The sequence below is a fragment of the Sphaerodactylus townsendi genome, linkage group LG03 (assembly GCF_021028975.2).
Source record: "Sphaerodactylus townsendi isolate TG3544 linkage group LG03, MPM_Stown_v2.3, whole genome shotgun sequence".
Classification (NCBI taxonomy): Eukaryota; Metazoa; Chordata; class Lepidosauria; order Squamata; family Sphaerodactylidae; genus Sphaerodactylus; species Sphaerodactylus townsendi.
The window spans coordinates 163,487,902-163,511,351 of record NC_059427.1 but is presented as its reverse complement, the minus strand read 5'-3'; the positions used below and the strand labels follow the sequence as shown (position 1 = coordinate 163,511,351).

General features: G+C 49.1%; 1 protein-coding gene across 1 annotated transcript in view; it reads left to right on the top strand.

Moving 5' to 3' along the window:
- PTPN18 (protein tyrosine phosphatase non-receptor type 18) overlaps window positions 1-23,450 on the top strand; it is an 82,127-nt gene that overhangs the window by 38,706 nt on the left and 19,971 nt on the right. The window contains exons 7-10 of the mRNA XM_048487554.1: window positions 12,712-12,774; window positions 12,986-13,128; window positions 18,799-18,865; window positions 21,908-21,985. Of these exons, the coding sequence (XP_048343511.1) occupies window positions 12,712-12,774; window positions 12,986-13,128; window positions 18,799-18,865; window positions 21,908-21,985 (351 nt within the window). The remainder of the gene's footprint in view (window positions 1-12,711; window positions 12,775-12,985; window positions 13,129-18,798; window positions 18,866-21,907; window positions 21,986-23,450) is intronic.

Here is a 23,450-nt window from a genome sequence, read left to right as displayed (position 1 = left end):
CCCAGCAAGCTGCCATGGCTGAGTGGGGATTTAAATCTGGGCCTGCCAGATCATAGTCCAACATTTTAACCACTGCACCACACTAGATCAAGCCGTATCCTGACTAGTTAAGGGTTGACAGCTCTATGTTGGGAAACTCCTGGAGATTTAGGGGCGGAGCCTGGGAACAAGCAGGGCTTGGAGAGGGGCGGGACCTCAGCAAGATTTCCTTCCATAGAGTCCACCTTCCGAAGCAGCCGTTTTCTCCAGGGAAACTGATCTCTATGGTCTGGAGATCAGTTGCACTCCCATTGAGTTCTGGCAGTCCGGGCGACCCCAGAAGTCAAAGCAGGAATATTTCTGGCACTGCATAAATGCTCGCAGCACGCTGGTGTCACAGCAGCAGTGGCGTAGGAGGTTAAGAGCTCATGTATCTAATCTGGAGGAACCGGGTTTGATTCCCAGCTCTGCCGCCTGAGCTGTGGAGACTTATCTGGGGAATTCAGATTAGCCTGTACACTCCCACACACACCAGCTGGGTGACCTTGGCTAGTCACAGTTCTTCTGAGCTCTCTTCAGCTCCCCAATTCCCACCTCACAGGGTGTTTGTTGTGAGGGGGGAAGGGCAAGGAGATTGTCAGCCCCTTGGAGTCTCCTGCAGGAGAGAAAGGGGGGATATAAATCCAAACTCTTCTTCTTCTAACTTATGCATGTTTTGTAGGACACAAAGGTTCCAGTTGAACCCTACAGAAACAAAACTCCCAGATGGTTTTTCTGGTGTTATATTCATATGTCTTATAAACGTTATTGACACAAACTCCAAAAGCAGCTCAAAATTGCACTAAGATCTGGAACAACAGTTTCACAAACACCATATGAAAAAAGTTTACAATCGCATTCAGTTCTTAACCACGGAGCTAGTCAGCATCCAGGTAGCAGACTGACCTCATCGACGCTTCTGTTTCTGTATGGTTCAATTTGTGTCTTACAAAATAGGGCATAAATTAGACAGCAATGTGCTGTGAGCCATATACAATGTTAAAAGTATTCCTGCTTTGGCATTGTTGTTACATTGACCCTCCACTTGGATTGTAATGGTGGACCCGGTGGTGGGATCCAAAAATTTTAGTAACAGGTTCCCATGGTGGTGGGATTCAAACTGTGGTGTAGCGCCAATGGGGCGGGCGGGGCACAACAGGGGCGGGCCAGGCATTCCGGGCGGCATTCTGGGTGGGCTGTGGCAGGATGCAGCCGCTATACCGTCCTTGGTGGAAATGAATGCACGAGCGCAGGCTGCCACGCATGCCGTGCACCTCCTGCTAGACTGCTTCAAGTTCGCACGCTTACTGCTGAGAGGAGGGCGACCAAGGCAAAAAATCACGGCAAATCACTAGTAACCCTCGCACAAACAAATAATTAGTATCCTACTCGAACTGTGAGAACTCAAGGTTGGGATCCCACCTCTGGGTGGACCCACCTTGAGGTCAGCAACCCTACGAGTCCGGCATTTTGATTCCCACAGAACTCAGCCAGAAGACTATCACTGAAGCTCAGAAGAAGAGCATGATGTGATAGCCATCCCTGATCTTTGATCCTAATATCTGCTACGTATATGATATTTGAACCTTTAATTCTCATTGCTGATTAGTTGTTGGTTGATCTGTCCTCTGCAAAGTCTCCTACACCTTGTATAAGACTGTCTACATAAGCAACTATGGCAGCATCTTATGTCAGTGAATTTCACGAGATGTGTCATGTGAGGAAGTATTTATTTGTTTTCGGAGATGTTTATGCCACCTCTCCAGAGTGCTGCTCCAGGCAGCTTGCGATTAAAATAACAAAATTGTCGGTATACAAACAATCAAGCCATTAAAACAGCCCCAGAGACACAGAACAGCATGTAAGTATCTGTAAAATAGGGCTCAGAGCGGAAGCAGGCTACAAAAGAGCTGATCTGAACTTTTTTTCCTGTGAAGTTCATTCTAGAAATGCTGAGATTTCAAAGTTCCTAAGCATAGAATTATAATTTCCAGGTCTGGGGATATGGTGTGGCTTGTGAAGGAGGGAATGTTGTCTCAATATGGTTATAAGCTATCATTTGGAGGAGTATTGTGTAGATGCTGCAGCTGAGGTCTATACACAGGTCAGACATACATCCCGTGGAAATAAGCCTGCTCCAATACTGGATAGCATCATTCAAGAAAATGCATGAAAGTAACTTCTCCACTGTCTTACTCCTGTCCTGGCAAGAACAGACTGAGGTCCAAAGTAGGTGTTATGTGACCCCATTTGGGATACAGGTATCTGACTGAATCACTTTCATTGGGGAACTTACCTTTAAAGTGCTCCATAGCTGCCTTTGCTTCCGGAGCCAAATGGAGAGCTGCAATGGGGGAGAAGGGACTTTTGGCCTCCCTCCCATGCCATTTTCTCCAGTAGAAACAGCCATAGAGCAGTGGCCCTGTTTACCCTTTTCTCTGGCTCCATGGATCCTCCTGGCAGAGGAACTAAAGTAGAAGAAAGCCAACAGAGTAATGTTTGAGTAGGGTTGCGAACTCCCGAGCAATGGCTAAGATCTCCCCGATCTAAGATCACAACTGATCTCCAGGTGACAGAGATCATTTCAGGGAGAGAAAATTGCCACTTTGGAAAGTAGACGACTGTATGAGATTATACCCTGCTGAAGTCCCTTCCCTCTTCAAACCCCATGCTCCACCAGCGGTATCCGCCCCCCCCCCCTCACAACTTTATTTTAGTACCTTGCAGCCAAATCTACCTTGCAGCCTTTCATCCAAATCTAAGCACATCTTAATTTAACCCTGATCCTTCTCTCTGTATGATAGCGGCAGACTTTCTCCTGGAAATTACTACATGCCAGCAGATTTCCTTCGTCCTAACATGTATATCCTGTAGTGGATACGCTTGTAAATCTGTTTTATTATTGTTGTACTGCTGTCTATGCCAATAAAGGCTTGCTTCTTCACTTAATTTTGGGCATTTGCCAGGGCCTAGGGCAGTGATGATAACCTATGGGCATCGGTGCCAGAGGTGGGCACTCAGAGCTCCCTTCTGTGGGCACTGCAGAGTCCCCTGCTAATAATAATAATAATACACATCTAGGCTGGCCTGGGCCACTGGGCTCGATTATTAGCATTAAACCTAAGACCTATTTTGGGGAAGAAGTAGGTAACCCTGTTAAGCGCTGTTAAACCCCAATGATTTTCATGTGAAGAACTAAAGTGCAATCCTTTACCTGGGAGGCTGGTTGTTGAAATGGGGGTTTTCTTGTTTGAGTAAACCCTCCTAGGGTCGTGATTCTCCCATTGGAAGAGTTGCACAGTTGCTTCAAAGCAAAGCCACTGACTACCACCAAGCTTACTCCTGAGTAACACATGCCTCGGAGCCAACCATTTTTTCTAAACAAAAACCTCAGTATTCAGGTTAAATTGCCGTGTTGGCACTTTGCGATAAATAAGTGGGTTTTGGGTTGCAGTTTGGGCACTCGGTCTTGAAAAGGTTCGCCATCACTGGCCTAGGGGCCTAACTTCCTCCTGCTCATCACCCTTGCCCTCTTAAATCCAAGCACACCACCTCCTGTGCTCCTGGCCACCTGGGCTTCCCAGCATCTCCAGGGAAGAGCATGTGGCTAGAACAGGTGGTGCTCATCATAGAACTCCCAGCCACAGACATCACCCTGTGCCATTGAGGAAAGGGCATGCAGATGGCTGTGAGCATGGCAGGGGTCATAAGCAGGCAGGGAACAATGCACAGGCAGATGTGAGGTATATAGATAGGAGCAGAAAGGAAGGTGGGGGTCCTGGTGGTGAATGGGAGTGGGGAGGCTGGAGCACTTTCCACCCAGTGCCCCTCCAAACCTGGAACCAGCCCTGGTTTCAGCATCAAAATACTAAGGAGCCCCCAAAAGACCTGAATCCTGATCCCAATTTCCCCCCAGTATCTATCCAGACTGTAAAAATCTTGTTAGATTTCAGAAGCTAAGCAGGGTCGATCCTGGCTAGTACTTGGATGAGAGACCACCAAGGAAGTCCAGGGTTGCTATGCAGAGGAAGGCAACGGCAAAACCACCTAAATTAGTTTCATACCTTGGAAACCCTACTGGATTGTCATATTTGGCTGCGACTTAATGGCACTTTACATACACACATACAGCATGTATGCCAGAGAACGGAGGAGGGGGCCTCAAGATATGCAGATGTGACCGGAAGCTGAATATGAGTGGGGAGATTGAGGAGTCAAAGACCGGTTTTTCACAGTGAAATTGCACTGGTGTGAGCACGGGGAATATACCAGGTGTTCAGGAGCAGCAGCAGCAGAAGGCCATTGCTTTCACATCCTGCATGTGAGCTCCCAAAGGCATCTGGTGGGCCACACTCGCGAAAGCAGCAGAGTGTTGGACTAGATGGACTCTAATCCCATCCAGCAGGCTTTTTTTTATGTTCTTATGTTCTTATTATTCACCCCCCTCCAAAATAAATTTATACAGATGCTCAAAAAACAGGTGAAGGGAAATGGAGATTGAGCTCAGAAAATGGTGCCGAAGAGAAAGTTCAAAGAGAGATGTGGAAAGTATCTTAAATTGATGGCACAGGAGTGAAGCCATTTTGAAACTGGTTCAGCCTAAAGAATTGTTTTTCAAGGGGATTCATTGAAAATATTTTGAGACTGGAAATAAAACATTTTCAGAACCAAAAGGGGGGAAAAATAACGCGGAACTCCATGGAAGAAATGTTTAATTTCCTGTCTCAAAACAGTTCAAAAGGTTTGTGCGGAAAGGGTCAGGGTGAAGACAACTTTTGGAATACCTACCTTGACAGTAATCACCAAAGGTCTTTCCTGTTAGGTGAGGGAGAAACAGATAACAGGATATTGTGACCAACACGATCTTGACTGAATAGAAACATTTAGAATAATATTCATGAAGGTGACTGTGCCTGGTCAAGTAATTTATCTCTGTGTTTTTCCTTTGTAGTAGGACCACACCTTTTCCTCTGTTGAGCTAGCTGGCCTTTGTACTTCCTGATTTAAATTCAGTCATGCAAAGTAGTTGCTTGTATTGTCGAAGACTTTCACGGCTGGATATTGAGGTAGTGGTTTCTATTAAGCACAGACGCTTAGCATTGATGCCTCACAGATTGTGGCTGGCATCTTCAGAGGATCCTCTGAAGATGCCAGCCACAGATGCAGGTGAAACGTCAGGAGAGAATGCTGCTAGAACACGGCCATGCAGCCCAGAAACCACACAGCACCCCAAAGTAGTTGCTGTTTGCCTGTTCTTCCAACTAATCAATTCTCCTATGTCTTTCACATGCAACCGCCAACTGAGGCTCACCTGATTTTTTCAGAAATGGCCTTTTGTCATTGATTGACTGGGCATTTCAGAGATTGGTGGGACATGTGAATGGGCTAAAGAGACTGGTATTGTTGTCACAACTGACTCAAGGACACGGGGTTTTAAATGGAAGGGCTGTTCAGAGGTGGTTTGTCATTGCCTGCTTCTGTGTAGCGACCCCCCAGCAGCAGTGGCGTAGGAGGTTAAGAGCTTGTGTATCTAATCTGGAGGAACCGGGTTTGATTCCCAGCTCTGCCGCCTGAGCTGTGGAGGCTTATCTGGGGAATTCAGATTAGCCTGTGCACTCCCACACATGCCAGCTGGGTGACCTTGGGCTAGTCACAGCTTCTCAGAGCTCTCTCAGCCCCACCTACCTCACAGGGTATTTGTTGTGAGGGGGGAAGGGCAAGGAGATTGTCAGCCCCTTTGAGTCTCCTGCAGGAGAGAAAGGCGGGATGTAAATCCAAACTGCTGCTGCTTCTGCTGCTGCTGCTGCTGCTGCTGCTGCTCCTCCTCCTCCTCCTCTTCTTCTTCTTCTTCCTCTTCCTCTTCCTCCTCCTCTTCCTCTTCCTCCTCCTCCTCCTCCTCCTCCTCGGTGGTCTCTCATCCAAATGCTAACCAAAGCCAACCGTTCCAAAATCTGTCCAAATCTGTCCAGCCTGTCCTATCCAATTCAGGGTTCTATAGAGTCTCATACCAACAAAATGGAGACAGGGTGGCCATAGAACACAGCTCAACATGAAACTCAATTTATGCATGTGTAAGATTATGGATGAGGCATGGTATAGTCCAACTTTGACTATACCAGAAGCTAAGCGGGGTCATTATTTGGATGGGAGACCACCAAGGAAGACTCCATAGAGGAAGGCAGTGGCAAACCATCTTTGCTTCTCATTTGCCTTGAAAGCCCATTGCTGGGGTTGCCATAAATCAGTTGAGGCTTGATTGTAGTCGACCCACGCGGTCAGCGTAAGAACGAGACGAGACGCGGAGATAACATCTGGTGGAGATCGCCAGCAGCGGGAGACCGGAGGTCCGTGTTCCTAGCGAGTCTCCCGTCTGCCGGTTCCTGGCACCTTTTATTGTTACTCTATCGGGCGCTTGTAGGAGGGAGGACCGGGGAGTTCCGGGAGATGGAGGTCGGGAGATCATCACGCGATGCATGATCTCATCTGGCTACGTGCGGAGAGGAGCGTACGCGTCTGAGCCTAATCCTCACCTGGGGGCAAGACCATTGTCCCTGCGCCCGGTGATTGAGTCAGACAGTTCATGACCCGTGACTCATGGGGGGATGAGGAGTGGGGGTGCGACAAGCGACCGCAAGGCCGCGAGGTCCGTTGGCGCCCCAACGTTTCTACTACTGCACTGCTGTAGTCGGCAGTGCACTACTACATCTCCTCCTTTTTTACATTTTAGAGAACGGGGGGCCGTAAACGCTAAGGGGCGATTTACTTAGGGGACGCTTTTGTCTTCCTCCGCCGTTTGGTCAAGTTGACCAAGCTGCTTGTGTAACATTAGAACTTGGTTGCGGGTAAGGGAAATGCGTAGGGGCTTCTTACAATAACGCTACAGGCAATATTAGGACACGCGATTGAACCAAAACAAGAGCCGATAATAAGGCACAAAATTAAACCAATGCAGAGCTGTATAATAGCACTCAACCATTCTCTCCCGGCAGCCAGCTCCAGAGGGCTGGACTCACCAATGGGGCAAAACATCATACTTCAGATTAGATACAACTTCCTGCAGCTCTCACGACTTTCATGTGGATCAACTGGGAATTATCAGAAAGATTAAAACAACACATATTATGTACATTCTCACAACCTTGGTGGTGTAACAACAACAAGTAATCAATAGCGGCACGATTGTCTAGGGTCGCTTGACGAAGTTCCTGCTGCTCGGAGGCCAGAGCATCCAGGAGCGGTGGAGGTAGAGTTGATGGACTTCTGAAGCAAGGGCACAGGCCAGCCGGCCAATAGTCTTGTAGTGCATTGTAGGGAAGCGAAGTCCGGACTCCCACTAGGGAAGTCGCCAGAGAGTATTTGAACTCCGCTTCGAGAGGGCGACCGCCGCTCCGCCAGGAGGGGTCGAAGGCAGAGCTGAGCTGGGCGGCGGCAAGGGCGCCCGGCCTCCCCGGGTGGAGCCTGGGGTAGAACGATGGTGAGGCCACTGAGGCAAACAAAGAGTTCCGCAGAGAGTCGGGCGGGGATATAATTAAACGCTTCTCTCCCTGGGCAGGTCCAGAACCAGCCCCTGGGGAGCAGGATGTTTCCGAACACGGGGAATGTCCCATGTGTGTGCAGTTCCAACTGGCCGAGCCGACGAATGGGGTTAATCTCGGGTCGGTTCTCCGGCTCTGGCTTCAGGGCGCTCGGTGATGCGGGCGCAGGTGTTAGATTCGTGGTTAGCAATGGCCAGTCTTGGTGGACAAGGGAGAGAGCGCCAGCCGGGAGGGTTTGGACGATCGGGTCCCCTAGTCGGCGGCCATAGAGTATCTGATGGATGAGGCATTCATGAAGGGGCTCAGCCCAGACTCCGCTAGCGAAGTCTCCGGGTGCTTTGCAGACGGGGAGCAGTGGTGGCAGCTCAGCAGGCTCCCCGACTCCTAGTGGGTACTCGGGCTCCAGGCAGAAAGATGAGACGTTGGCAGCGGCAGCAAACTGCTCCCAGATGTTGGTCCGGTGAAAGCTCGCCAGGGGGTGGCCGATCGCCATCGGCAGGGAGGCAGCAGAGCAGGCAAAAGGATGGTGGTTGGGTTGAGCTGGTGGCATACTCGCAAAGAGAGCGGGCACAGAGGTTCTCGGGTGTCTCGGGTATGGTCTTGCTGGCAGCAGCAGCGCTTAGGGCCTCCGGCTGGTGGGTCGCCTTGACGCCTCCCCCAGGTCATCCGGGTCTTTGGGCTATACACTGCGCTCCTGTTGGAGATCAAGCTGGGCAAGGGATCCTCTTAGAGATGCGCCTCCATCTCCTCCTGGATGGGGCTTGGTTTCCTCCCGGCGCCATCTTCCATGGGTTGGCCTGTCGTGGCGAATCGGAGTCCACGGGAACCTGTAGGAAGAGGGACTGAAACACACCCCCCTTTCCCAGGTTACGGGCGCCGGGTCCCGCCAGGCTCAGGGGCTTCTAGAGCTGGATGGCGGAGATTGGGATCGAAAGTTAGTGTTTAGATTAATATGGGAAGGAGGAAGGCTTGTTTTGCAGCCTGTGAAAGGAGGAAGGCTTGTTTTGCAGCCTGTGAAGGTTGCTTTTAATGCAACCCTCCTGGGGTCAGCCACTCCTCTCTCTTTAGTTGTTTGACAGGGAGGGCAGGAGGTAGGCGACCCTGGTGGGAATTGGCTTCAGAGCTACTATCAGGGTGGCGCCAAGGCCATGAGTCCGAGCCTTGAGGGGGGAGGGAACAGGCGGGTCCTGGGGGGGATTGTGGGTATGCATGCTTAATCAGCAACACAAAGGGGGCTTTGGAAGCACCTTTTGGGTGGGATGGGTGCATCCGGGAAATGAGGCAATCCGGCACTTAGAGGCAGATTCCTCGCGACACACAAAGCGAAAAGGGAAAGGGGGGTTTCCTTTGCAAGGGGAGTTGCACTTACCCTGAATGCAGGAAGCTTTTCGGATGGTGCTAAATTTTGTGGATCGAATTTATTCGGGGATTGCCGCGTGACCGTTCCTATATGGCTTCGGCTGAGCGCCTGGCCTTTAACATGGTATTGATAAAGCTGCCAGGCGCTGGGCAGCCATAACCCAAACGGGTTTGGGTATTAGGGCGCGATAATGGCGGCAGCGCCCTTTTAAACTGGGGCCCGTCCTGACAGTGCTGGCGGTATCAGGACGGCCTCCAGATTTTTTAATCCAGGGAGGGCCAGTCAGCCAATTGGCTCCTCCCGCCTTTACTGGTCGAAAAAACAGAAGGAGAAGAGGAGGGGAGGGAAAGTCAGTTTTAATAAGGCGAAAAGGTTCTCAAGGAGAGGGTTTGAAGAAAAGTTTTAAAAGGTTTAAAACTAAGATGGAGTATGCGGCTTGAAGCAGGTCCCATCGGTGTCCTGGGGAGCACGAGACGCAGCTGTGTCCCGTTTAAGGCGGATGCTGTAATGGGCTTAAGCCTTTCAAGGTCATTGGCACACATAAACAGAAGGGAGAAAAACTTTAATTGAAGCACAAGAGAGTAGCCTGGAAAGCAATGGAAAAATCCCTATGAGGGGAAACTTTAGGCGTCCCTAGCAAGTAAGCATTACATACAGAACATACATAGGCATACAGTCAGCACATATAAAGTAACAAGGAGGATTACAAACTCTGACTCAGATCTTGCTCTCGCAGAAGTACTGACGATTTTGCTGCCACGTCGCCGCTTTGTGGAGCTTAGGGTTTTGCACAGGCGCAGAGGCTATGAGATTTTGGTTTGAACCTTACAGCTGGAGAGGGCCAAGGGGCTTCTTTTCTTCACGTAAGGACTTTTGGCTTAAGGCTGCCATTGTGTGAGACATCTTCCCTTTTCCATGCCTCATTGTCCTGGATTGGCTATGGGGCATTCTGAGGGAGGGTCTTTCAAAAACGGCAGTCCTCTTCCGGCCAGCATTTCTTTCTGTTGCACCAGAAGTGACTGTGGACTCTGCAGAGATTTTGAAATGCGCAAGGCTATCTCTGGGGCACTGGCGGAGGCATGGTGACTTTGGAAGTAGAAGGGGCTAGCAGAGCAGGGAAGTGTATAGGGACGGAGGGGGGGAGCGAAAGCAACGAGATTTTAGATTAGCTGAACTTAGATTAGACTCAAGCTTTTGAGGAGCATAGAGGCAGGGTGTTCAGGTGAACTTGGCAGTTTCTAAGGGATGTTTGTCCATCCACTTTGGATGTGGATGGCCTCCTTGGTGCATGTGGGGGTCGATGACCCCTGGGATGATGAACAACCCCTGTTCAGCGGCGGAAGCTTTTGGCAAGACCAGCCTAATGGTCTCCGTGGGGATGTGGGATCACTATACCTGAGCTGGAGCAGCTTAAGATCTCATGGGGAGCTCCGGGAGCGGGTTTGAGGTGCTGGATCTTTGGGTTCCGGGCTGAGATACTCCGGGCGCTGGCCTCCCAGCGGGCATTGGGAGCGCTCTGCCCAGATCTTCCTATGGGGGTCTTCGCCTCTGGGAGAGAGACCCTCCTCCGTCAGGGTTGTAGGCCCCCCCGCCGGGCAGCCTACAATTCCCTCCTCGAAAATGTCCTGGCATTGCCGCAATTGAAACACTGTCTCGGGGCTGCCCCGCAGCGGAGAGTGGCGAAGCCACTAGAAGGCCGGCTTGATGGGCTGAAAAGCACCCGATATCCTGGCAAGCTTTGAGCATGTCGGCCAGCTCGGGTTCCTTCCTAGGGCCTGTGATCGCTTATGCGGCACTCAGCGGAGGGCGCTCTCCTTTGGCAAGGCATGCTTTAAGCGAGTCTCGCGCCTGGCCTCCCTCGCTGTCAACCTGCCCTTGAGGGCCTCCTGAGCCCGTTCACAAACCTCGCATAGGGCTCCTCTTGGGGTTTTTGCCGGATGGTGGAGAAACTCTGGGTTGGCTGGCCGGCATTGGGGACTTTGATAAATGCCTTATAGGCGCACTTCCCAGAGGCTTAACCGTATGGGTGGCCCTTCAGGCAGTGACAATCTGATCAAGCTGGGGTTGGCGAAAAGCATCGAAACCGTGAAGCAGTTGAGCGTTGTGTAGGGCGCCGCCGGAGGCGGCCGCCCTGCTAAGGCATTGCTGGCGGAACTCGCTTTCCCAGATCACAAATTGTGCAGGGCTCAGGAGCATGCGGAAGGTGGTCTTCCAGTCGTCCGGAACCATTAGGGTGACTCCTCGCGACTGCCTCGGCGCATGCTTCTCACATAGGGTTGGTGACTCCCATCGCCCCGCGAATCCGCCATGGCGGAGCTCCTCGGGTGAGTGATATTATAGCTCATAGGGCGTACTCGACAACCAACTATGCCATCCTCCCCACGGTATTCTGGTGAAGCGGACGGGGCACAATGCAAGGATATCGGCATCGCCTTCCGCCAGGGTTTCTTTCTTCTGCAGATCGCGGGCTAATACGCTTCTATGCGAGAGTTTTTTGAAACCCAAGCGCCATTATGTGGCGCTGACGGATGGTGCAGCTGCTTCGGAAAATGAAGGCGGAGCAAGGGGAGGGGCTGGCTGGGCCGCTGGGAGAGTTTGAATTGGGTGAGGGAGCCGATGGGGGCAGAAGGAGGACAGGAAGGCCCAATTTAGTGGATAGAGAAATTCGGGGTTGAAATTGAAGGCTAAAAGATCGAAAAGCGAGGGCTGCCTACAGCAAGTGGAGCCATAGGTCTGCAGGCTGATGGCTTACCAAAACATTGTCTCCACGCTGCAGTAGCAGCCACATCGGGCGTCAGCGAGGCTCTGTGCTAAGAGTGCTCGATGTTTTCCCCAGTCTCTAAGATTCAATGTCCCCCCCTCTGGGTACCATGGACATTGAGCTTCAATCTCCTCAACCAAATTTGCGTAGCTCCCTTCTCTTTTACGGGACCCTGCCGGTGATTTCGTTAACGCTTCAGTTCGGCTTTCAACGTGCTTGTCATAAGCCCTGCTTTTGCAAAGTCTCCCATACTCACCGGGTGTTCCACCGACAAGAGAGTGTCCTAGGACGCCAGAAACTCTGGATGCGCCATCCAGAGGACAGGGCGACACCAAACGGTGGTCCCTGGATGCGCCGATCCAGCCGGACTTCGGTATCGCGGCCCTGTCCCCAGGCGACGGTGAGCAGGGTGGGAGGTTCGGGAGGACTTCCCGGGTTTCGGCACCAGCTTGTAGGGGTCGACTCCACGCGGTCAGCGCAAGAACGTAGACGAGACGCCGAGATAACATCTGGTGGAGATCGCCAGCAGCGGGAGACCGGAGGTCCGCGGTTCCTAGCGAAGTTCCGGCCCGTCTGCTGGTTCCCTGGGGTAACCTTTATTGTTACTCTATCGGGGCGCAGAGGAGGGAGGACCGGGGAGTTCCGGGAGAGCGTGGAGACCTGGAGATCATCACTTGATGCATGATCTCATCTGGCTACGCATGGAGTAGGAGCGTACGCTGCCTGGAGCCTAATCCTCACCTGGGGGCAAGACCATTGTCCCTGCGCCCGGTGATTGAGTCAGACAGTTCATGACCCGTGACTCATGGGGGGATGAGGAGTGGGGGTGCGATGCGACCGGCAAGGCCGCAGGTCCGTTGGCGTCCCAACGTTCTACTACGGCACTGCTGTGTCGGCAGTGCACTACTACACTTGATGATATGCGAATGTAGTTGTTACACAGCTGCACCAACATCATGGGTGAGCTGCATGACTTCTTTTGCCCATTTAAGTATAAGATGATTTAAAGTCGTCTGATGTTTGTTTTCTTGTCTCAGACTAAAGAGCAGGAACTCAATCCAGATGTCATTCTGCGGACACTGACTGTGACTTTTCAGAAGGTAGGAGCACCTGTTTTTTCAGGGCTGTATGTGGCTGCATCCGAGCCCAGATCTGGACCCTGCACTCTCCAGCACACTGGAGGTCAGCTATCAGAACTGGAAGAAAGAGCAGGAAGCAGTTTGCACTAACTTGGCATATTATGGGGAGGTGGTCTTACAGAGGCCATGTACCTCTATGGAGCTGTGTTGATCACTGCCTTTCCTGTCCCAGGAGGAACGGACGATCTCCCATTTCCAGTACGTGGCTTGGCCAGACCGGGGCATCCCCGACACCTACGGCTACTTCCTGAACATGATTGAACAAGTGAGGTGTAAACAGGGCGAAGACAGCACTCCCATCAGTGTGCACTGCAGGTATGCTCTCGGGCCAAATCACAACAGATGGACCGGGTCTAAACTTTTCCACATGGGTTATGAAAGGCAAAGGTTTTAGAAGCCCCTTCCGCACATGCAGAATAATGCACTTTTGATCCACTTTCACAACTGTTTGGAAGTGGATTTTGCTATTCCACACGGCTGCAAAGTGCATTGAAAGTGGATTGAAAGTGCATTATTCTGCATGTGCGGAAGGGGCCAGAGAAGACTTGTCTGAGATTGGCTGGACAGATGGGTAGTGACAGACCAAAGGGGCAGAGGGAGGCTCTCACCAACAAAACGGAAGGTAAACAATCATGGCAACACAGCCACACCCTGACTGCTGGATAAACACAACCTGCTTTATCAATCACTGCGCTCTGAACAGTTCAGGGTGACAAGAAGAAGAAGAAGAAGAAGAAGAAGAAGAAGAAGAAGAAGAAGAAGAAGAAGAAGAAGAAGAAGAAGAAGAAGAAGAAGAAGAACAAGAAGAAGAACAAGAACAAGAACAAGAACAAGAACAAGAACAAGAACAAGAAGAACAAGAACAAGAACAAGAAGAACAAGAACAATAACAAGAACAAGAACAAGAAATCATTAAGTAAATTAAAAACCCTTTGATTTAAAGGGTAATTGAAACAGATCGATAAAACAGTCCAAATTGAGCTTATTCAAGCTGCCCTGTTAAACAATTCTTATAGCCTCACCAGAAAGCCCCAAGGTTTGGCTCCTGACTCACCCTTACTGGGTGACTCATTCGGCATTATGATGAGGGAGCAATTGAGATTTATGATGTCTTTGTAATATTTGTTTTATGTAGAGATATACATGCAGATAATGCATGTCCATGTTATGTGCTGTCAAGTCATTGCCAATTTATGGTGACCCTGTGAATTAATGACCTCCAAAACATCCCAACTTTAACAGGTCTATGGTAGAAGCAAGTGCGCTTCCACAAGACACAGTACTGCATGTGTCAGATCTAGAAAACTTTGAAGAGTTTGAATATATACCCTGCTTTTCTCAACCATAAGGCGTCTCAAAGCAGCTTACAAACTCCTTCCCTTCCTCTCCCCCAAAAAGACCCTTGCAGGGCAGGTGGGACTGAGAGAGAACTGTGATTGGCCGAAGGTCACCAGCAGGTTTCATCTGTAGGAGTGGGGAAACAAACCTGGTTCACCACATTGGAGTCTGCCGGTCAAGCGGAGGAGTGGGGAATCAAACTCGGTTATCCAGATTAGAGTCCATCACTTTTAACCACTATGTGGGAACAGAAAATAGCCTGAATATTATATTTTATATAAAAGAATAAGGGATCTATATACAATGAAAATCACAGAGTCTCTCTCTCAGTAGTAAAAGGTAACGAAGTCAGCAAAGGTACAAAGTAGGAAGCTCTTATCATATCACTAAGGAATTTATAACATCCTGGAACAGGACTAAGGACTAAAAACAGCATCTCTCAAGAGTTCAAAATATATTTTCAGCTAGATAGAGAAACTTAGTTAATAAATACAGATGTCAATACAAATGTTTAAGGGTTAGAAGATAGGTAAAATCTAATGAGATAATTAAAATGTGTTTTTCTATATTTTAGTGAACTATGAAATGATAGTAAAATATATGGAAAGTATATATAACATGTATTCCATTTGAATCACATATTATAAGAATGGCTATAATCATTTTAACTGTTTTTAGTGAACAAGATGTATGTGAAATCATTTAATCCTGGAAGAGGTTACTTTGGACCATAGCCCTCTTCAGGAATGTTGGAAACTGGTTAACTTGATTGAAAGGTTGAAATAGTTTTATTGCCTGACCTATGGAAGGGACAAACAAACTAGCATAGCCAAATTTGTGTTTGTGTTAAACGGTTAGACTAGCAAATTTGATTTTATGGTGGAGGGTATGTATGTAAGAAAATCTTGACGTATGCATTCTGAAAGTATAAGAACCGACATCTGTGTCTGGTAAATTGTGACTCTAGCACAGAGCACCCTGTACAGAGACTAAATCTGAACAGTAAAAACAGTTCTATTTGAAACCTAAGTCTTTGGAAATTTTCATTTCTCTTTTAAACATAACTGATCTGGGCCAGGAAGGAGTCCTGGCTCGACACTACACCACACTGGCTCACATCTAGAGCATGTTCTCCGTCTAGACCAGTGGTTCTCAACCTTCTTAATGCTGCGACCTTTTAATACAGTTCCTCATGTTGTGGTGACCCCCAACCCTAACATTTATCAATTTTACAGATGGAGAACACTGATGCAGAGAGTCTTAGGCGACCCCTGTGGAAGGGTCGTTTGACCCCCAAAGGGGTCCCGACCCCCAGGTTGAGAACCACTGGTCTAGAGAATGTTCTCTATTTCCCCCTCCCAGTCTGCTCCTTCCTTGATTCAACTAAATCAGGGGTAGGGAACCTTTAACACTCAAAGAGCCATTTGGACCCGTTTTCCACGGGAAAAGAAAACACTTGGAGCCGCAAATAATTTTTGACATTTAAAATAAAGATAACACTATATATATAGGGGTTTTTTAACCTTTTACTCCGCTCATTCTGAGAAGCGCATGGATGCGCCCGCCCGGCGGCTCTGCCTCCCCGAGCGCGGGAAAGCTTTCACTCCGTTCCAATGGGGCGGGCGAGAAGGGAAACCCATGGTGCGGCCCAGCCGACCATGGGCAGTTGGTGCACCCGCCCTGCTGCCTGCAGGGCGGGCAAGGATGGGGCCGGCAGCTTGGCTTGTGGAGCCACAGTGCAAGGGCAGAAGAACCGCAGGTTCCCTACCCCTGAACTAAATCAAGTTGGAAACTCTCCATTCTCTCTATCACTTTATCCTGTTTTGTGTTTTGGAATTTCTGACTTGCTTTTGAGGCTGCTGCAGCTGTAGATGCGTTACTTCCCTAAGTTCTGATGACTATCAACACCGGGAGCTTATCTTCTAACCCAGGGGTCTGCAATCTGCGGCTCTGGAGCCGCATGCGGCTCTTTCAGTCTTATACTGCGGCTCCACGTGGCCTGGAGGTCGGAGGGTAGCGTGGGCGTGTCTCTCCAGTCCTCCAGAGCAGTGCTGAAAGGAAGGGTGAGTGGAGGGGCCGAACAGGAGGCGGCTCCATGCATGAGGGTGCCACTTTTCAAGTCCCCTCCACTCACCTCTCCTTCCAGCACTGCTCTGAAGGGCTGGAGGAACACGCCCACGCTGCCCTCCGACCCCTGGAGGTTGAAGGGTTCCGTGGGTGAGTCCCTCCAGAGCAGCCGCCACCCTCCCTCTGCCATCCCCGCAGCCACCATTCTCCTCTGCCCCACGGAGCAGGAGGCTGCCTGCTCCATCGAGCAGAGGGGGTTTCCATGTTCGGCGCCACGCTTCTAATTTTTAATTATTTTTAATCTCTTTACAACAAGGCAAAATGAGGTTGGGTATGGAACAGAGGTGGGATCCAGCAGGTTCTCACAGGTTCCCAAGAGTAGGTTACTAATTATTTGTGCGTGCCGAGAGGGGGTTACTAATTGGTGATTTTGCCACGTGATTTTTGCCTTAGTAATGTCCCTCCTCTCAGCAGTAGCGCACAGAACTTGAAGCAGTCTAGCAGGAGGTGCACCGGCATGTGTGGCAGCCTGCGCCTGCGTGCATTCGTTTCCTGCCCAAGGACCGACGCAGCGGCTGCGTCCTTGCCACAGCCCCGCCCAGGAATACTCCCGGGCCCCCCAGAATGCCCTGCCGCCACGCCTGGCCATGCCCCGCTTCCAGCCCCATTGGCATGCTTATCATTAACAGTTTGAATCCCACCACCATGGGAACCTGTTAATACAATTTTTGGATCCCACCACTGGTATGGAATGAGGATTCGTGTCATTTAAAGTTGCCAGCTAAAGACTGGGAAGTTCCTGGAGGTTTGGGGGTGGAGTCTGGGGAAAATGGGGTTTGGGAAGGGGAAGGACATGCTCCAAAGCAGCCATTTTCTTTAGGGGAACTGATGATCTCTGTTTTCTGGAGATCAGTTGTAGTTCTGGGGGATTTCTATGCCCCACTTGGAAGTTAGCAGCCCAAAGATAAAGGCAAGCCATGTTTGTTGTGGGCGGTGAGAACTAGGCAACGTGTTGCATTTTTAAAATCTTGATTGTTATGTTGGAGGTCAGCAACTGTCCATCCTGGGCCAATTCTAGCTCCTGAGGCCATTGGTCCCACCCACTTGGCCTTCTGGGAGAACCAGTTGCAGGCCTTGGTTCAGAGGTGGGATCCAGCAGGTTCTCACAGGTTCCCGAGAGTAGGTTACTAATTATTTGTGCGTGCCAAGAGGGGGTTACTAATTGGTGATTTTGCCACGTGATTTTTGCCTTAGTTACGCCCCTCCTCTCAGCAGTAGCGCGCAGAACTTGAAGCAGTCTAGCAGGAGGTGCACCGGCGTGCGTGGCAGCCTGCGCCTGCGTGCATTCGTTTCCCGCCCAAGGACCAGCGCAGCGGCTGCGTCCTTGCCACAGCCCCACCCAGGAATGCCCCGCCCCGGAATGCCTGGCCATGCCCATGTTGTGCCTTGCCCAGCCCCATTGGCGCTACGCCACAGTTTGAATCCCACCACCATGGGAACCTGTTACTAAAATTTTTGGATCCCACCACTGCCTAGGTTGTGAAGGTTTTTCTTGGATGAGGATGTACAAATTGTTGGCCCTTCTGCACAAATCCCCCCCAAAATGGAAGCCATTTTGGAAACATTTGAACTAAAGAATCATTTTTAAAAGGCATTCATTTTAAATGTTTTGAGACTGCAAATAAAATGTTTTGGGTAAAAAAACAATGTGCAACTCCACAGAGGAAACATTTTATTTCCTGCCTCAAAACGTTTTCAAGTGTCTGTGCGGAAAGGGCCAATGTCCAGCATGCCAGGGAATTGGAAGAAGACTCAGCAGGGGGTAGCCAAGTGGACAACTAGATAAACCTGTAAGATTAGTGACCCCTCTGTCCTTTTGTGTCACCTCTTGCTGTCCTTAGACTGATACTCTCTGGTCTAAAATCCTGCTTCTTGGAAGTTAAGTGTCCTCCCTAGCTAGCAATGTAGCTGCAGGCTATAACTGTCCCTCCTCTTTCCCATCTGAAATCTTGTTCCCTGATAAACATTTACCTTTAATCCTTCAAATCAACATGTTACCGTTTCTCTGTATAGTAATCTAACACAAATTGATTGATTGGATTCATTCCCATTATCCAGGGCCCTTTGCCCACTTACCTTAAGCCCCGCGCTACTCTCCTAAAGTAGCGTGGGGTCCAGCTGCACTCCCCACTTCAGGGGCGGCGAGAATGCAGCCGCCCCAACGCTGCCTCTCTCGCGCCCCCTCAGCGCGCGTAATTCCTGGCGCCTTTTCAAATGGCACCTTTTGATGACCCCACGCAGAGCGGGGGTCGTGGGGAAGCCTGGGCGCGCGCCAGGAATTGCGCGTGCTGGGAATTGCGCGCAGCAACCCTCCGACAAGGGCAAGTGGGGAGAGGGCCCAGGAGGCATTTTTCTGATGTGGTCCTCTGTGTCAAACCTGTGCCAGCGTCTTTTTGCTGTCAAATTAGGAGAAGTTCTGCTGGTTGCATTGCAGTTCAAACCCTGAATGGATTTGAAACAAAGCTCAGCTATTTTGATAAACTATCGTTCACACCCCTCTTATCTTCTCCCGTTTTTCAGCGCCGGCTGTGGCCGGACAGGTGTGATCTGCACGTTGGACTATATCCGGCAGCTGCTGCTGAAACAGGTATCCGAAACGGTCCAGGCCAAGCGGGCTCGTTGAAAAAAGAAATGTCTTTGTGGTTAGTGTGAACTGCTCTCCCTGTGCTTTTAGGCCTAGTGGTTATTCTGACAAGTGAGCATGTGCAATCTTGCACCGCTGCACTAGTGACTTCACATCATGTGTGACAAGGGAGTGTGCCAAACTTCAGGTGAGGGCTGGTTCCAGGTATTGAAGGATCCTGGGCAGAAAGGTCCCAGGGCCCCCGCTTTCCCCTTTCCATGCATGTCTCCCACCTGTCTGTGTCAACAACAACAACAACCTTTATTTGACATTTAAAAATAGGTTCTAGAGCATTGCCAGAAATTTTTGAAATACAAATCAAGAGTACATTCACGGCGCAGACAGGAAGACTGTATATAGCAGTATACATTACTTAGAAAGTTCTGTCACTTGTAAAAGAAATTTTGCTACTTTTTCCAAGAGCATGACATCTGTGTTGTTTAACAGAAGCTCCACAGCAAAAAAAAGTCAGAGTCAACTTTCTCAGAAATTTTGTCTAGGGTCAAGCCTGGGAGAGAAATTCCTAATGCCCACATATCTCGGACAGCGTCAAGAATAATGTGAGCAAGAATGTCCACTAGATTTTTACAGTGTGGAAAACCCCGATCCTTAAGAGGTGGCTGGATAAGTAGCCAATTCCTTTGTAATGGCCGCATGGGAAGGTATTGGATCTGGCCCTTCAGTGGATAATCCATCTCTGTTGGGGTTCAGTTAATAATTCAAGATATTTGGCTATGTGCCCCTGTTCCGGTATTATTCCGACAGAGAGGGGTGAGCATGATTTGTTTGCTTGCCCCAACAAGATATGATATTCCTGTTCTAGAAGTTTACTTTTCAAGGTTTGGAAAATTTCTCTGGGTGTCAGCATACAGAGATCTTCCAGTAATAAACCTATTGAGTGAATTTTTGATTTGAGAAGTTGATACCATTCGGAGGCAAATAGGTCTGGGCGCACAGTGTATATTAAACTGTGCACATCAGAGTTAAAACATAATTTGATCCAATACTTGAATGTATTCAGCCATGCTCTTGTTTCAAGTAGGTTCTGACCAGTTTCTAAGCATAGTACAGCATATGGTACAGAGTGTGGTAATCCGAGTATTTTATAGAGGAAACTTCAGGTGAGGGCTGGTTCCAGGTATTGAAGGATCCTGGGCAGAAAGGTCCCAGGGCCCCCGCTTTCCCCTTTCCATGCATGTCTCCCACCTGTTTGTGTCCTTCATCTGCCCACACTACCCATACTCACTGCTCCCTGCAGTCCTTGCCCCATGGCACGGGGCCAGAGGTGGGATCCAGCAGGTTTTCACCAGTTCCCGAGAGGGGGTTACTAATTATTTGTGTGTGCCGAGAGGGGGTTACTAATTGGGTCTGCTTTTCTGTTAGAAATTCCATTAGGTCCAAAAATCATAAAGTCCTGTTGTTTCCTATGTGGCTGGTTAGCGAATGTAGAAAACGGGATAATTCTCCCTGCTGGGCTGTTTTAAAAACATGTTTGAGAAATACGGTAAAGTTCCTTGTTTAAGGAAAGTATCCTCCTTTTGATTTCGAGAAACAAAATTAAGTATTTGAAAGTATTAAGTATTTGACAGGCAGTCAATTAGAGGAGAAGTAGTTGTTTCTGTTGGCAGTAGACTATAGGACTTGCTATAATGAGTTTAAATTATGGACAGAAAGATACCAGCTGGAAATTAGGAACGTTTTTTAACAGTAAGAGTTTTCACAGTAACAGAGAAATTATTAATGCCCCGCCCTGAAATGCCTGGCCACGCCCCCGTCGTGCCCCGCCCAGCCCCATTGGCACTACTGTTTGAATCCCACCACCATAGGAACCTGTTACTAAAATTTTTGGATCCCACCACTGCACGGGGCAGTGTGTATAACTGCATGGTAGAGCACTAGCAAATAACTGAATTGTTGCGGGGGGGGGGGGGTGTGTCTGTAGTAAGCCCTGCCTGATGCCTTGGGCCCTGGAGCTGCCCCAGCTCAGGGTATGCTGACATTGACCTTGCTCCAGGAGGGGAGCATACAAGAATCACCCACACGTAAGCTCACATTCTGATGGATGTTGGCTCTCTATCTTATATTAATTCCTGCCAAGCCCAGAGCAGGTAGGATTCTGGGAGGAAAGAAACGGAGAAAAACAGATTTGAAGATGCTTAGACCAAAAAGAAAAACTGTGAGCTGGACCTTATTATACAAGTCAGGCTTGTCGCGTGATAGCAAGCCTTGTTGCTGTACAACCTGTGAAAAAGAAGAGTTTGGATTTATACACTGCCTTTCTCTCCTGTAAGGAATCTCAAGGCAGCTTACAAACTCCCTTCTTTTCCCCACAACACACACCTTGTGAGGTAGGTGGGGCTGAGAGAGCATGTCAGCATTCCAAAACGGGATTACCCACAATCAGTCTGAAGGAATGCAGCAGTGGCGTAGGAGGTTAAGAGCTCGTGTATCTAATCTGGAGGAACCAGGTTTGATTCCCAGCTCTGCTGCCTGCGCTGTGGAGGCTTATCTGAGGAATTCAGATTAGCCTGTGCACTCCCACACACATCAGCTGGGTGACCTTGGGCTAGTCACAGCTTCTCGGAGCTCTCTCAGGGTGTTCGTTGTGAGGGGGGAAGGGCAAGGAGATTGTAAGCCCCTTTGAGTCTCCTGCAGGAGAGAAAGGGGGGATATAAATCCAAACTCTTCTTCTTCTTTGACCTCAGCTGTCACCTTCCTGCCTTGCAAGTATGAAACAGACTTAAGTCCTCTGCCTGCAATATGTCCTCTGCATTCAATATATTTTAGGGGGTGGAAATCCTGGGGAGAAGCTGATATTAGCCTACCAAGCTCTTCTTCTCTCAACCACTGTCTCAGGACACCCTTGCATGAGCCATGGGGAGCCCTGAGCAAAGCGAGCGCTAGCAAAACAGAAGGGGAAACGAAGAGACCTTGACTCAAATACTTAGCTTTTGAAAATGCTACCCTGGAGTATCTCCTGGTGCCATGTTTTCTCCTGTTTTTCAGAGAATCCCTCCCCACTTCAGCATTTTTGATGTCGTCCTAGAAATGAGGAAGCAGAGGCCAGCTGCCGTTCAAACCCAGGTGAGCCCACAAGCCTTTCTTCCACCCCTCATTCCCACTGTGCTATATTTAACACCCTTTGTTGTGCTCCTTCCCTATAGTTGTGCCTGCCAACTTGACTGGCAGTCAAGGCCCCTTTCCGCACATGCAGAATAATGCACTTTCAATCCACTTTCACAATTGCTTGCAAGTGGATTTTGCTATTCCGCACAGTAAAATCCAGCTGCAAAATGCATTGAACGTGGATTAAAAGTGCATTATTCTGCATGTGCGGAAGGGGCCTAAGAGGATGGAAGTGAGACAAAGAATCCCCATCTTTATTATTACTTAGATATTGTTACCTTGCACTTCTCCCCAGTGAGGACTTAAAGTAGCTCTACGATATCATTCTTTATTCCTCACAACACTCCTCTGAGGTAGATAGGCTGTGAAAATTACTGGCCCAAGGGTAGCTTTGTGTATTGTGGTTGAATGTAGATAAACTCTGACTTGGGTCGAATCCCCACTACCGTCTTAGTCAGGTTTCAGAACACAAACTAACCAGGTTTGAGGAACGACCTCCCCGGTCGAATCCCCACTACAGTCTTAGCCAGGTTTCAGAGGTCGTTTGTGTTCTGAAACCTGGCTAAGACGGTAGTGGGGATTCGACCTTGGATAGCCCCAGGCTAGCCTGATCTTGTCATATCACAGAAGCTAAGCAGGGTTGACTCTGGTGTGTATATGGATGGGTGACCTCCAAGGAATACCAGGGTTGAGACATGGAGGCAGGTAATGGCAAACCACTTCTGAATAACGCTTGCCTCGAAAACCTTGCTGGGTTGCCATGGGTTAGCTGTGGATAAATTGCCAAAAAATGCTTGATATTTAGCATAGCTGCTATTAGTTACTTGTATGTTGGTGGCAAAGCACTGGAGGTCTTTAACAAGTTTGGATTACTGGTAATGGAGGGTTTGGAATGTCATGTTAATGGACAAAATAACGATGTGTAAGCAAGATGGAAAAGCTAGTTATTTAGCAGAAAAGATCATCAAACAATAATGTTAATTTTTGGATGTATTGTTGAAGGCTTTCACGGCCGGATTCAACTGGTCCATGGCCACACAGCCCGGAAAACCCACCAGAGCCGGTTAATTTTTGGAATTTCTCCAGTGAATCAGTGGGATTGGTCTTGTGTTTGTATTAAAGTCTTGTACTTTAATAAAGAATTAATTTAAAAAAAAAAGAATCAGTGAGATTTAAAGTACTGTCCTGGGTCTGAAGTAATAGTATTAAATAAGTCTGGACCACAATGGAAGTTCAGAAGAATAATATTAGATTTATTTTAAAGTAGCATTTTATTTTATTTTATTTGGATGTGTAAATTATATACTTGAGCCCTGATCTGGATAGGCCAAGCTAGCCTGATCTGGTCAGATCTAGAAGTTAAGTAGGGTCAGCCCTGGTTAGTTCTTGGATAGGAGACAACCAAGGAAGTCCACAGTTGCTA